The 15,223-nt window shown below is 37.4% G+C and overlaps 1 protein-coding gene across 2 annotated transcripts in view; it reads left to right on the top strand.

The window, feature by feature from the left end:
- Positions 1–15,223, top strand: part of atp8b4 (ATPase, class I, type 8B, member 4) — a 116,793-nt gene that overhangs the window by 83,728 nt on the left and 17,842 nt on the right. For both annotated transcript variants that reach the window (XM_002936572.5, XM_018092435.2), the window contains 6 exons: positions 2,674–2,882; positions 4,164–4,207; positions 9,241–9,406; positions 11,978–12,166; positions 13,991–14,106; positions 14,307–14,471. In XM_002936572.5, the coding sequence (XP_002936618.2) occupies positions 2,674–2,882; positions 4,164–4,207; positions 9,241–9,406; positions 11,978–12,166; positions 13,991–14,106; positions 14,307–14,471 (889 nt within the window). The remainder of the gene's footprint in view (positions 1–2,673; positions 2,883–4,163; positions 4,208–9,240; positions 9,407–11,977; positions 12,167–13,990; positions 14,107–14,306; positions 14,472–15,223) is intronic.

Below are 15,223 nucleotides of genomic sequence, written 5' to 3'. Positions count from 1 at the left end.
TCTCTGTAAGCTTCTGCATCTTGTTGATCCAGAATAATCCATTTTGAACCTTTTGAAATAACGGAGGCATACCTTTGCATTTTTTGCTATTAGACATCTGGTTGTCAGACATATGTGAGCATAAAATTTGTGGGCATAATGTGAAATTTGATTAGGTTTATGGAATATAAGAAAGCGACATTCTTTTTAGCTAACAACACATTTATTGGGAATATAGTGAAGTCATTACTAAACATTACTTGATTGTTTCTTTCCACATTTCATCACTTTCAGAATCGTAAAGTGGTATTGCTCTCTACTTTCACAAATCCCCAATGGAATAGTGTTTCTTTTCAGTTTAAGATCAGTCATCACTTCTCTTGCATATGTATGTTTTCCAACAGTTGGTATATATTTTATTTTTTATTTATATTGGAGCAGTGATATACCACCAAGTATGCATAAGAGAGCAACAGTTTTACCACGTTTGGGAAAAGTGAACTGATGTTGCCTGCTTTTTGTATTATAAATGCATGCCACAGTACTTGTTGATTTTTTTTCTGTTTACTGTTACTGGCTGAAAGAACAAGAACTGACACTGACCTAAATATTTTAAAAGTGATCTGGTCCACTAAGAGTGATTTCAACATCCCTATTACCGACTCTAGCTACCTTCTATGTCTGTTAAGAATATGGCATCTGTTTATAATGTCTGAAAACAATGCTACTTTAGCTAGTCCTGTAGTTTTTTATATGGTTTAAGAGTTAAGGCAGATACTTACTGTTGAATAAAGGGGATCACTCAGAATAATATGGTTTACTTTGTAATCGTATTAATGTGCTTTTTTCTTCAATCTACCCACGCATTCCCTTTCTGAAGTTCCCAGTACAGTGTACATGAGGACCTATAAAAATATTTACTTTAGGTATGCAGACACCTGATGAAGAGTTCCTTGTCTGGTTTCCTGGTTTATGTATTGGACCACAGCTTGTGTGTAGTGGCCAGGGTGAATGTGCTCTCACCTTCCATACCAATATTATTTAAGCTGCTGTCCCATCATGCTGAGCAATACCTTCACTTTTGCTCCAGTCAAAAATAACCCAAATCTCACCTACTCTTAATGTCAATGGCTGAGGTGTCTTTCTTACTCTCTATACTTTATATTTGCGATGCAATTCAGTCTCTTTGATTAACTTTCATCACAGTAATTTTTCAACTACATTTTTTTTATAAGCTGAGTTTTTCAGCAACAAAAATGTGCTGAAAAACGAACCCTCGGCTTATACTCGAGTATAAGGATTCGAGGCTTAATAGGTTTGTTGTGCGGGGCACCCTTCTCCCCCGCCCCCCCGCGGCCGGACGGGCGCGGGCGAACAAGTTTGTTGTGCGGCGCACCCCTTTCCCCCCCCCGCCCCCCCCTTCGGCCGGACGCGCGCACGCACGTCCGGCCACGGGGGGAGTTGTGCTTACAACAATATTTTGGGCAAGTACAAATGTGTGAGCAGAAAGGGTGTTGGGTGATAAGGAGAGAAACAAAGGAAGGGGGCACAGATAAGAAGGCAATCTGGGAACTACAAATCCCAGATTTATTAAATTATGCATTACCCTATATCACTACCACCTGCTCTATGGCTGCTAGCTAAGTAAAGCCAAAAGGATAAATCACCATTGTGGTCATTTGGAGCATGTTGGGAATTGTAGTTCTTTGTTATTATATAATATTATTTGTTATAATATTACAGTGAGTGCATCACTGTATATACAGATTCTGTACATGAGCCGTTTATTTATCTGGATGTCAGCTGACCCCCTGGGATCACTGTTGTGCCTTACAGAGAGTGTTCTGAATGTTCTGGTTGGGCCCTGGCCGGTGTGCATTGCACTATGGGAGTGCATGGGAATTATGGGAGACAACCTTGTGCAGATATGGAAAGCTCACAGTCAGCGGGTCCCTAGGCAGGTATTGTATACTTACAGGCCCGGACTGGCAATCTGTGGGTTCTGGCAAATGCCAGAGTGGCTGCTGCTGTAAGATGCCACAGACAGTCACTATTTATTGGGCTGGGGGGCTGTTTGGGCCCCTGTGTACTTGAAATGCCAGGGCCTATTTCGAATCCCAGTCCAGGCCTGCCTACCTACCTGCTACTGGTGGCCTATACTAGCTTGCTTGCCGGTGGCTACTGACAATACAATATAAGGAACAGACACGACTTTTCCCTTTGCTAATGGAGTTCTTGAAGCTGGAAATGGAACCTTTATATTATACGCCATGGCGCAGGCTTCTCGGGGGGGGGGGACAATATGGTGGAATGTATTGTTGACTTTTTAGCGGTAAATATCCAGGGTGGCCTACCCCTGAGGTACTAGGGCTGGTTCACCAATGAGCATTATGTAAAGCAAAAGCAGAATCGGATTATAGTGTTCAGGGTGTCCAGGGCCCACCTAGGCTTATACTCAAGTCAATAAGTTTTTCCAGTTTTCTTAGGTAAAATTAGGTACCTCGGCTTTTATTCGGAACGGTTTATACTCGAGTTTATACGGTATTTTGTTGAATTATGGATTATTTGTAGTGCTAAGGGTTCAAAGTGAACTGCAAAGCCTCTTTTTTTTTTTAAATGTGTCAACAAAACATAATCTCTATGCATGGTAATATGATTTCTGTTTAATTTAATGGTTTTTTTTTTTCTTTCAAGTGTGGAAGTCATTCGACTGGGACACAGCTACTTTATTAACTGGGACCGCAAAATGTTTTATTCCAAAAGAGGCACTCCCGCTGAGACACGGACCACTACACTTAATGAAGAATTAGGACAAATAGAATACATATTCTCGGACAAAACAGGAACACTCACACAGAACATAATGACTTTTAACAAATGCTCAGTCAGTGGTAAAGTATATGGTAAGTCTGTTTTCTTCACCTATGTCTATTGTTTTTTCAACCAAGCATACCTATTTACGTAGTAGTAGCAAATCTCCAGGGCATTTTTATAAAGGGGGGCGCAAAATAGAGTGTATTCACCAACACATAATCAGTGAATCAAAAGCTAACTATAGCTACGCTTTCATTACGCCAACTAAAACCAACTTTATTTCAGCCTGGCATGACTGCAGTAATATTGAACTCCAGGAGTAAATTTTCAAGCTTTCACTTTCTTTTATACGTATGTGTGAGACCCCACATGGCCTAAATCCTAAAAATACACATTGCCTGGCTGCCAAAAAATAAATCCACCTCTTGACAAGATTATAGAAATATTAAAGAGAACACTGACTTTTGTCTCCACAATTCCTTTTGCATTCAATTAAAGGAGGCACCAAAAGCCAAAGAATAAAATAAGGTAAATTAAAAGCCAGTAAAACAAGCTGGTTTCTAAAACAATCAATTTAAATTGTAATCTTTATATATATATTTAGTCATTTTGGAATTGGTATGGGATATGTAGTAAATCAGAAATATTAAATAGGCAACGTTGTGACGAGTCACGAACGTGACAAGCAACTTGATTCTTGCTGATGTTCCAAGTCAGAGTTAATTATTATGATGTTTTTCCAGCTTCAGAAAGCTCCAAGGAGTGTTTTTTAACAAGCCTGTTTGTCTGCAATAAATATTTTGTTTTTTATTCTCAATATTATATAGCTGGCCTCCTAACTTTTGTGTTTTGTGTTGCTCACCTTCTCTACTTTATTTCTTGAACCCTATTTTTGCTTCATAATTTCTTTTGAGAATTAGGAGCAGGTTTATCACCACAGGATTTTTAGAGTTCACCATTTGATTGATATGCTTCTAAAAATCCCATAGGGATTTATAGAAAGTGGGTTAAGTTTTCTGTGGTGAGCTACTAGGGAAAAGGATGAGTGTCTCTAAAGCAGATACCTGCAAACTTCTGTATTATTCATTATCATCATTCCACCATCCTAATCATCCACAACCTTCCACATAATCATCCACCATCATAACCATCATTCCACAGTGGAAACAACTCTTTCTATTACCTCGAGGTCTAACACTTATTCCTTAGATATTCGACTTGGCAACAGGAGCTTGTTATGCTATTTGGAAGTGATAATCCAATTCACAATAGATGTCCAAGCCAAGAAAGTGCTGTGTGCTTGTATATATTATATTATTATTATATTAACTACAAAGTGATAACTAAGTTTTTGTTGTTTTGGTTAATAGGAGAACTCCGGGATGAGCTGGGACGTAAAGTGGGAATCACAGAGGTATTATTTTATTTTACTGTAGGGACTTTATAGATTCAAAAAAAAGTTTCAAGATTTTTGATTATTATTATTATTATTATTATTAGATCACCGTACCAGTTTGTGGATCAGAATACATACCATTTATTTCCAAAGGATACCTTTATAACTCTAACATCATATTTAATAAAACTGCTGTTTGTTATACGTGCTAACTAGAATTTTAGGAAGTTCAAATGTTTTGGCCTGGAAAAAATGGAACCCATTAAGGAGACTAGAAGAGTTGGAAAATTAATTTAAAATAATATTGATTAAATTGAATATATAATCTAAATGTAATAAAATATTAAAAGTATTGACATGCCATAGTTAACCCAGGCTGAACTGCTCTACTGCACAAATGCCAAAGGAACAAATATCTAAGGCAGTGTTCCCCAACCAGTGGCTCATAAGCAACATGTTTCCCACCAACCCCTTGGATGTTAGTCTCAGTGGCCTCAAAGCAGGTGTTCATTTTTAATTTCTGACTTGGTGGCAAGTTTTGGTTGCATAAAACAGGTATACTGCCAAAAAAAGCCTCCTTTAGGCTGCCAGTCCACATTGGGGCTACCAACAGCCAATTATAGCCCATAATGGCCACCCCAGGAGCATTTTGGATGCTTGTGTTACTCTCCAACTTTTTTTGCATTTGAATGTGGCTCATGGGTCAAAAAGGTTGGGGATCCCTGTTCTAAGGTAAGGAGATGCTGGTGCAGAACTTAGATAGTTTTTCCATGGGTCGTTGCAGTTTTCTCCTAACTGCATTATCACTAGGAGAAACTTAGCCCTGTGGAGGGTACTTGCTCCTATAAATATGTACGTTGCACGCTAGAGATTGCATTTGTAAATGACTGAAGTGAATGGTCAAAATAACATAGGGGCAGATGTAATACTTTTATTCTGTAATTTAATTCTACTAAAGAATAATTTAAACAACAAATACCTAATAGGACTAAAAGGTCTAATTTGGAGCTTTCTGGATATTGGGTTTCTGGATAAGGGATCCCATACCTGTACAATACACATTAAAGGGGTGGTTCACCTTTAAGTTACTTTTAATAAGTTATAGAATGACCAGTTCTAAGCAACTTTTCAATTGGTCTTCATTTTTTATTGTTTATAGTTTTTGAATTATGTACATATTCATATATCAGTCACCCTCTCAAACCACTCCATGGTTACTAAGGTAAATTGGACCCTAGCAATCGGATAACTGCTGAAATTCCAAGCTGGACAGCTGTGAAACAAAAAGTCAAATAATTAAAAAGTAAACACCAGTTGCTAACTGTCTCAGAATAGCACTCTCTACGTCAGGGGTCCTCAAAATTTTTAAACAGGGAGCCAATCCCTCAGACTGTTGGGGGACCGGACTATAGTTAGTCCTTAAACTACAGGCCACCCCCCCGCCTCAACTCTGGGCACACTGCGATGACATGATGCACTGGGGTCGAGGACCACATTGAGGCAGATGGGTAATAGCGAGGGGTGAGGACTTAGCAGGGGTAGGAGCCGGGTAAATGACCTTAGAGGGCTGTATGTGGCCCGCAGGCTTTAGTTTGAGGATCCCTGCTCTACGTCATACTAAAAGTTAACCCAAAGATGAACAACCCCTTTAAGTAAGGTGTATTATAATGCAGACACAAATACTTATCCCATGGTTGCATTATAAAGTGGATGTAAATTTTAGAAAACAAGTAAAACTAAGAATCAGTTTCTCTATTGAGCTTGTGTGAGAACAAAGAAATCTGTTGATGTGGCATAACCAAAAGACAGTTTTGTGACCTGATGGAGGCACTGAACTTGGACTTTCGCCAGAGCTTTTAGTGCATGTCAGAGAGGTGATGTGAACGGATGGATCGGTCAGGGGATGGTTTCTGGTGACTGTAAAAAGGCTTAGGTGCTCTTTTTAAAATTATCATATTATAATATCAGTGAATACAATCTGTGCTTTCTTTGGCTTAATAACTATTATTTTTGGAGGCAGATAATCTAGTTTTTAGATATTTGTGTAGAAGGATTTTACATGTTGAGCTTGAAAGTACAGTTAGTAAAGTCATAGCTCTATTCCAGAATGCTTTTATAATTGTGAAAAGGTCAGAGGGAACTTTTAATATTTTTTACTTTGCCATGTACAGTTTATTTAAGTTGTAAATGGGATTTAGCATTTTATTTAGGTGCTGTTTTAAGATAACCATACATGCCAAGATTTGGTGGGCAATTGGCCAATTTTGACCCTGTCACCCAGTTCTCTGTTCAGTTTTGACAAACCATTCTAATGATTCCTTCTGCTTATCTTTCTCTGTGGGTGGGTATTTAAAGGGGACATGTCACCCTAAAACATGATTCCTAATCCTTTTATATCATGTTAGTTGAGCAAATTAAGCTTAACTTACACTGTATAAACAATTTACATTTTTTTCCCTTCAGTCTTGGAATTTACAGTCACAGCCAGCAGGCAGCCGCCATTTTGTGAACCCTGTTATTAAAGCAAGCTTTGTGTCACCCCAAAATCTTATGCATTTGTTATCTAGATGATATCTAGAAAGTGCTGAATGGAAAGTTAAAGAAATTGTAGTTAAACATTTCTCAGGCATAGAGGCGGGGCAGGCAATATATGATTGACAGCTCAGATTTTTGTAGGGATGATTTCATTAAAAAAAGAATTTGGGTTTCATGTTTAATTTTTAAAGGACATTTATTATACAGCTTTTTATGTGTGGTTGACGGGTCCCCTTTAATGTCCAGCTTAACGTTTCCACAGTGCATCAACTATGCTTAAACGTAGGGTTACTATGTACTTGCCATGTTAATAAAGCTTGCTTTGTTGGTATAGGAACATTTCATTTTTTTCATTTTTTTAATGTTTTGACCTTGTTTTGACCACACTACATGTGGCTTGTCTATAATATATTAATATATATGTCTTGGTTATTAGATACAAATAGAGGATGTTTTATTTGTTTGGCATATTGTCAGGGCACATATGTATTGTGTGTGGATAAGTGTGTATATATACATTAATGTGTATGAGTTTATATGTATGATTAAACATATTTAGCAATGTGCAAAGCACACAGACTCCTGAGTCTTAATAACAGATGGCATATACTCATGTAAACCTGTTATTTTCTAAGTAGTCATCAGTATTGCCAGTAAGGTGTTTGTCTTTCTTGAGTCTTCAAAGATCAGCTTAAGTGTAAGAGCCTTATGCGTGCTAGGGAAATCCATAAACATTAAGCACAAGAAATTTTCTAAAAAGTGGAAAGGGTATAGGGAGGTTAAGAGCTCATTTTACTAACATTTCCAATGGTTTCCACATGTTAAATAGTTAAGTAATGCATACCATTTTAAAGCTATATTTATGAAGAGTTTAAAGGGGCAGAATACCACATTTTTCAACATTATTACAAAGGGCTTGTGCTGAACTTACATTTGCCTGTTTTAATTAGGAAATATCTATATTTTTTATTGTTTGTTGTATTAAAGCTGGACTGTTCGGTTCAAAACCATGCAGGTGGCAACCCTACTTAATATTCATTTTCAAAATCACAAACTGTGAAAAATTATGTTCAGCGCAAGTCCTATTCATTGAATACAGTGAATACATTGAGAACAGCATGCTGCCTCTTTAACTGATTGTAAACTTATATCTAAAAATTTTTAAAAAAAATCTGTTGCATTAGAGATTCACATAGTTTGTGGGTGGGTCAGATAAGGTGCTGGATGTGGAAGTAGTGGAAGTCAAATGGACAAAAAAAGCACATATTTGGGGGTTATTTTACTGCTGTGTTCAAAAGCTTGTGCTATGAGTGAATAACTTGATTTAAACAGCAAAATGAAGGCAAAATCTGCATGGAACAAACTTAAACTTCCAGATCTTGCCAAAGGAATACGGTCATTGGAAAATGTTTTGTTTTTTTGTTGTTTTTTTTTTCAAAATGCATAAGTTAATAGAGCTTCTTCAGCAGAATCCTGTGTTGAAATACATTTTTCAAAAACTCAGATTATTTAATATTTAAATTTTACATGGGGCCACTGCGATGTGATCTGTGCCATACCTCCCAACTGTCCTGCTTTCTGCGGGACTGTCCCGTTTTTTATAGCGCATCCCGCTGTCCCGGATAGTTCAAGGAATGTCCCGCATTTCTGTAATAGATTACGGAAATGCGGGGGATATATTGAGCAATCCGGTACAGCAGGATGCGCTGGCTGGAGCCGGGCGCTCCTGCTCCTTTTGCGGCTCCTTGTATGGCTCCTGCTCCTTATGCGGCTCCTTGTGCAGCGGCGACAGGCCCTTTTATAAGGTTGCGTATTGACGTCACACGTACGCATGGGGAGCAACCTTATAAAAGGGCCTGTCGCCGCCGCTGCATGAGGAGCCACATAAGGAGCAGGAGCCGCAGAAGGAGGAGAGAAAAAAGGAGCCTCTATGGGGGCACTGTGTATGGGGGTACTGTCTATGGGGGCACTGTGTATGGGGGGTACTGTCTATGGGGCCATTGGGGGCACTGTGTATAGGGGGCAAAACTGGTACATAGTTATAACTCACTTATAACTGACTGCCTTCTCTCTATATTTGTGTTTTATATGCAGGAGTTGCTATATTGTTTTCCTTATTTAGTACAGTATGAGGGTATAGCACATTTTGTGTCTGATCCCACCATTTCAGCTATATAAAAGGAGTATTTTTTTTTGGGGGGGGGGAGTGGGGGGGTGGCAATGGGGGCATGGCCACAAAAGTGGGCATGGTCAAAAATCTTTTGTCCCTCTTTTCATTTTTCAAATCACCCCCCTCCCAGCAGGCGATCAGCAGAACAATGGGAAGGTAGCAAGAGAGCAGCTCCCCACTAGGACATGTCTCAGAGAGGTTGTGCTTTGATTAGGGGTATGGGATATAAAACGCAAACTGGAAGCTTAAATAGAAGACAAACACAAATGTGGGAAAATACTTTACTTAACCTTAAAAATGGCTTTTATTTGTTCATTATTTTTATTTTATTTTTTTGTAATTTCAGAAAACCGCCCCTGTGGACTTCTCTTTCAATCCTTTAGCTGATAGAAAGTTCCAATTTTATGATCACAGTCTGACTGAAGCTATAAAACTGGAAGAACCCTATGTACAAGAGGTCTTCAGATTGCTCTCTCTGTGCCACACAGTAATGTCTGAGGAGAAAACTGCAGGTTAGTATTCCTAAGAAGCAAAAAGAATATTGGCTTCACATCCAAATTACTTCTACATAATAATTGCCTGTATCTTTACAAAAAAAAAAATCAGTTTTATGATGACTGCAGGCTATGAAAATTGCCATCAGGAAAAACAAACATCTACTTAATCTAGGAGTTACCAGCACAAAGAACAAATGTAATAGATGGACTGGCCTTGCTGTCCAGACCTGTCCCATCCTAAGTCAGGGGTCTGTGGACAGATTAAAATTGCACATTAGAACAACTAAATATAATCAAACAAACAATTTCTCCTAGTGTCACAGTAACATTTCTTTTCCCTGAAATAAACAAATGAATGTTCTGTTTGAAATAGCTACCGCTTATAATATTTCTTATGGTTTTGTGGTAATACTAAAAATATATTTACTGTTTACTTTCCTGTAAGGTTGTGATTTGTCAAATCCTGTATGCTTATGGGATACTACCAATAAGCATAAGAGTAGTAGATTATATATGCACATTTATACACACATACATCTCCAAACCATCTTCTGTTAGTGGTATGAACTAACAGTTCACAGCTAATCAGAATTGGTGAAGTGGACAGCAATTGTATGGTATAAAGGCAGGCAGAGTCTCCATTTTCTATTCTTTGGGTGTCATGTAGGCAGGTTACAGAAACTTATTAAGAAAAACTATCTTTGTCCAAAACCCCCCCAAAAACATTATTTCTAAAGCTGGCTACACAAAGACCCAAAGATTAGTGCAAGATGATGAGATTTTAATGCTTTTCACTTGCATCGCCCTTTGCGTGTGGTCAGTATTGCCCACATGGACAAGAGTGAAGTGGTTAAATGGGTTCTTTACCTTTGAATTAACTTAAAGTATTATGTAAACACTAATATTTAGAGACAGTTTGCAGTTGGCTTTCATTTTTTAGCTTTTTGTTCATCAGCTCTTCAGTTTGGAATTTAAGCAGCCACCTGGTTGCTAGGGTCTTGTTTACCTTAAAGCGGACCTGCCACCCAGACATAAAAAGCTGAATAATAAAAGTAATTTTCAAGTAAACATGAAACCCAAATTCCTTTTTTTAAATAACACATCCATACCCATTATAAAGGCTTTTGAAAATCCCAGCTGTCAATCATATATTGCCTGCCCCGCCCCTATGCCTTAGGCATAGAGGCGGGGCAGACAATACCTTTAGCTTTCCATTCAGCATTTCCTAGATGTCACTACACTTCACACTTTTCCCCTCCCTCCCCATCACCTAATTACGTAGCCAGTGCATGGGTATGGGCATCTAGTCCTCCAACAAAATTTTGGTATGATACAAAGCTTGCCTTACTAACAGTGTCCACAAAATGGCAGTTGCCTGCTTGCTGTGATTGAATAGTTCCAAGACTGAAGAAAACAAGATTTATACTATCTGTATAGTGTAAATTAAGTTTATTTGCTCAACTAACATGATAGAAAAGAATTTGGAGTTTTTTCTTAGGGTGACAGGTCCCCTTTAACAACCAGGCAGTGGGTTAAATGAGAGACTAGAAAACAAATTGGAGAGCGGCTGAATAGAAAGATAAGTAATAAAAAGTAACAATAACCATAAAACTGTAAGATCACAGAGCAATAGTTTTTGGCTGCCGGGGTCAGTGACCCCCATTTGAAAACTGGAAAGATGTAGAAGTGGAAGGCAAATAATTGAAAAACTATAAAAAAAAAAAAACAAAAAAAAAACAATGAAGAAAAAGTTGCCAGGAATAGAACATTCTATAACATACTAAAAGTTAACATAAAGGCAAAACACCCTTTTAAGCTAATGCCCATTGGTCTCTGTTGGTAATCAAATATGAATAGGCTGTATGAATCACTCTAAATGTAAAAAAATCAACAGGCACATCGTCTCGCAGAACTGAAACTTGCAGCAGCTGTTGGAGGGGGTTAGTTCAGTGTCTGAATTTGACTTGCACTTTCCAAAGGTCTGGGAATTTCCAGGATTGCCGTGACTTACTTCTGATACATGGTATCTGTTTATGAATGGCTCCTGTACAATCCCCCTGACCTTTCTCTCAAGCATTTATTTACCTAAAATGGATTTTGTTTTACATATAGATAAAGCAACATTTTATGTTGGACTTTTGGCTTTTACTTGCACTTTTATTAGTCATATGTGAGTAATTCGTCTTCTGTTCATTCATGAAATCTTAAATACCTCAAACAAGTTGTTAACCCTTGTGTTCCGTTCTGTGTTCAGAAAATGAGCATGTGGGATAAAACTGCAGCCTTGAAATAATTTGTGTGTTATTTACTTTCTTTCCATACCTAAAAGCTTTATTTAAGATATATTTCTTGGAAGTCAGGGACTTAAGCTCCATTTATCTTCTCTTGAAAAGGGTAAAATGAGCCTACAGTAATTTTCTGTGTTCTAAGAATATTTTATGGCTCCTTGGTTAACTGCATTTTACTCCTTTAATGTACTGTAATCAGGTTCTCATATATAGATATGCAGATACAAGTTGGCCACAATTTTATGAAATACATATTATAAAAACATAGCTTCTCATTGTTTTTCCCCCCATGTTATAGGAGAGCTGGTTTATCAAGTTCAGTCTCCAGATGAAGGTGCACTTGTGACAGCTGCTAGAAACTTTGGCTTTATCTTTAAATCACGCACGCCAGAAACCATCACAGTGGAGGAGATGGGAAAAGTCGTAACCTATCAGCTGCTAGCAATATTAGACTTCAACAACATAAGGAAAAGAATGTCTGTTATAGGTAAATGGTTTTACATGCATTTTTTAACATATGACAATGGTCTTTTCTAGTTTGATGCACATACTGTTAAACACTTTAATTGTCAAGCAGTATTAAAGCATTTTTATGAAAGTATGTTTTAGCTGACAAGAGTACTTTTTTTTTTATAATGCCATGAGTGTATCTGTTCTCTTTCTACTATCTATCTGTCTATCCATATACATACGTACGTACGTACGTACGTACGTACGTACGTACGTACGTACATACATACATAGTGAAATAATAAGGGCCTTTTTTGAACCTGTAAAGTGATAATAGTCCTTGGATCTAATTGAGTATTTATAATTTTGTGTGGGTGAAGAGGAATTTGTAGTCTTAAGTCTCTTTATATTCCTTCTTTTATGTATAAAAACTTTAAGATTAATCTTTTCCTTACTGTCTTGGGGGTCTTATTTTTGGTGCACAACAAAATGATCTCCCACCATGGCAGGGTAATGCCAATATGAGCTATTTTAGAAAACAAAAATGACTGTATTTTTGAGCTAACCTGGAGAAAATAAATATAAAACTATAACTGTTAATTGTGCCAGAGCATCTCTACATTCTACATGAGCACATAAACCAATTTTAGTACTACTGAACACCATTATGTGCTTAAATACTGTAGTGACCTTTTTAAGAAGTTGGCTTCCCAACTACAGTTACATTTGCAGTCTGCAGGCTTTTGCTGGCGAATGGGCAGAGCTCCTGGAAAATATAAATGTGGCATGTGGAAGGAAGGAGGCCTTGCAGTCCATGTGTATATATGTAATATGTAAGTGAATGACTGTTTAGGGGTTAATTAGTATTTAGATCAGTACCTTTTCATTTCTTGATATAAAGTAGCAGGACTTTCGCCATGCTTCTGTTTTCCAATTAATAATACTTTTTGAGCCAGGAAACCCATTACTTCTATATATTATTTCTTGCAGTTTAAATGTTCGAAAGTTTATATGAGCTTTGTGGAAAGGAAAAACATTCAGCTCCTAAAACACAAATTGGCTGTTAGCTGCGGTTGTCCTCAGAGATTTCCTAACGAAAGTCATGAATAGACAGAGATTTCTGTTCTTCATCAAAATTCTGTTTCTGCCCCTTTCGTGTCTGCTAATCCACATGGAGACAATCAAAGCCAGTAAACATGTGTTTCCTTATTCAGAGGGAACGGTCTTTGTGCAGTAATTGGTAACATGTCAAATGTCTATGAATCAAGATAAAATACTTTGTGTGTATGTGTGTAAATATATATATATATATATTATATATAATATATATATGTGTGTTTAATATAAAACATAAAAATAAAGGAGGTGGCACCGCACACAGCAGGTCTTAAAAGAAAATATATTCTTGTACAATTTTTCAAAATGCCATCATTTCAATCAGAAAATAGGGATGTCAGGGACATGTTTCTTCTTTTTGAACATTCCTAATGAAGGTCACGAATATGACCACCAACTGCCTAGCAAGTTAGGGACTCTGAAAGACAGCTGATGAGCCAAATGCCAGGTATTTGCAGACTATAACTGCTAATCTGTCACAAACCACAATAATAGAAATTTTATGACAATTTCAAAAGTACATGTGGAGCATGCTGAATAAGTCTGCAGTGATTGTCTATTTTGACTTAAGTAACCCTTATTTATCATTCAGTGAAGTTAGCTTACAGTCCACTCATACATTTTTTTAAAAATCTATTAAGTTGGTGGTCACCAGTTCTTGGAATTAAGAAACTCTAATACAAAGAATGGACGGCTCATTTCATTGTATTTAGCTCCTAACTGCGTATGTTTTTTTTTCTTACAGTACGGAATCCAGAGGGACAAGTTAAACTTTACTGCAAAGGTGCAGATACAATCCTGTTTGAAAAACTTCATGAAAGTAGTGAGGACTTGATGTATATAACTTCAGACCATCTAAATGTGAGTTTTTTTTCGCTAGGAGAATTCAGTGTATCAGGATATATTTAGAGTTGAAGCAATAGTCTTCTGTTTAACATTTTTTAATTTTCCGCAATATTTTTGTAGGCTTTCAGGGCTTAAAAGTGCTATGTTCAACACCATAATGCAAAATAAAATGTCCCAGAGTTGCCTTTTAATGTATATCTCATATTATCTCTAAGGAATTTGCTGGAGAGGGTCTTCGGACACTGGCTCTGGCATATAAAGATCTCAGCGAGGATTACTTGAAATGGTGGCTGAAGATCCACCATGAGGCAAGTACTGCTCTCGAAAACAGAGAGGAGCGCCTTGCAGCTGCTTATGAAGAAATTGAAAGTAATATGATGGTAAGTTTCATGTTAGTGTGCCAGTATCCATTTACAGAGGCGTTTGTCTGTTGGAACATCTTTTGGTTTAAATAAAAAGCTGGGCAATCCTCAAGGGGAAAACATCTGCTGATTAAGTACACATAATTTTGGAATCCACACAGTAAAAACAATGATTATATAATAGGATTATTTTGAGCTTGTCTCAAAAAGTAGTGGTACTTTCAAGAAGTCCAGCACATGTCAGTTCTGTTTTATGGAAGCTTCTTTGATTCAGTACATGTAAAGAACCATAATGTGTGTGTGGTTTTACCTTTAATGTTGGGGTAGGGAGCATTCCTGTGAGCATCATACAGAAATCGGCATGTGCTGGTATAGTGCCTTATTATAGTTATTGAAGTATATTTTAATGAGAGTTGCAGGCTTAAACTAATCTTTACATGTGTTAATGCATGGTGTATGTTTACAGTAGTTAATGTATCCATCTGCACAGCCTGCTCTGTACTTTCTGCACAAGAGGAGTTTATAGTAATGTTGATGTTTAATTGCACTGTGCAGTAACCTACGTGGCAAATCTGCACTGATCAGTTTGGTGCTCCTAGAATAACAGGAAATGATTATCTGCTGCACCAACTACAACAATGTTACACTGGAAAGACCTCACTCATTTTAACATAAATATTTATTAAATGCAAGTATCGGACCCCTTATCCGGAAAACCCATTATCCAGAAAGTTCCAAATTACGGAAAGGCCATCTCCCATAGACTCCAT

This window comes from Xenopus tropicalis, chromosome 3, assembly GCF_000004195.4.
Source record: "Xenopus tropicalis strain Nigerian chromosome 3, UCB_Xtro_10.0, whole genome shotgun sequence".
NCBI lineage: Eukaryota > Metazoa > Chordata > Amphibia > Anura > Pipidae > Xenopus > Xenopus tropicalis.
Note: the sequence above shows the minus strand (reverse complement) of the source record. Positions and strands in the feature narration are given on the sequence as shown.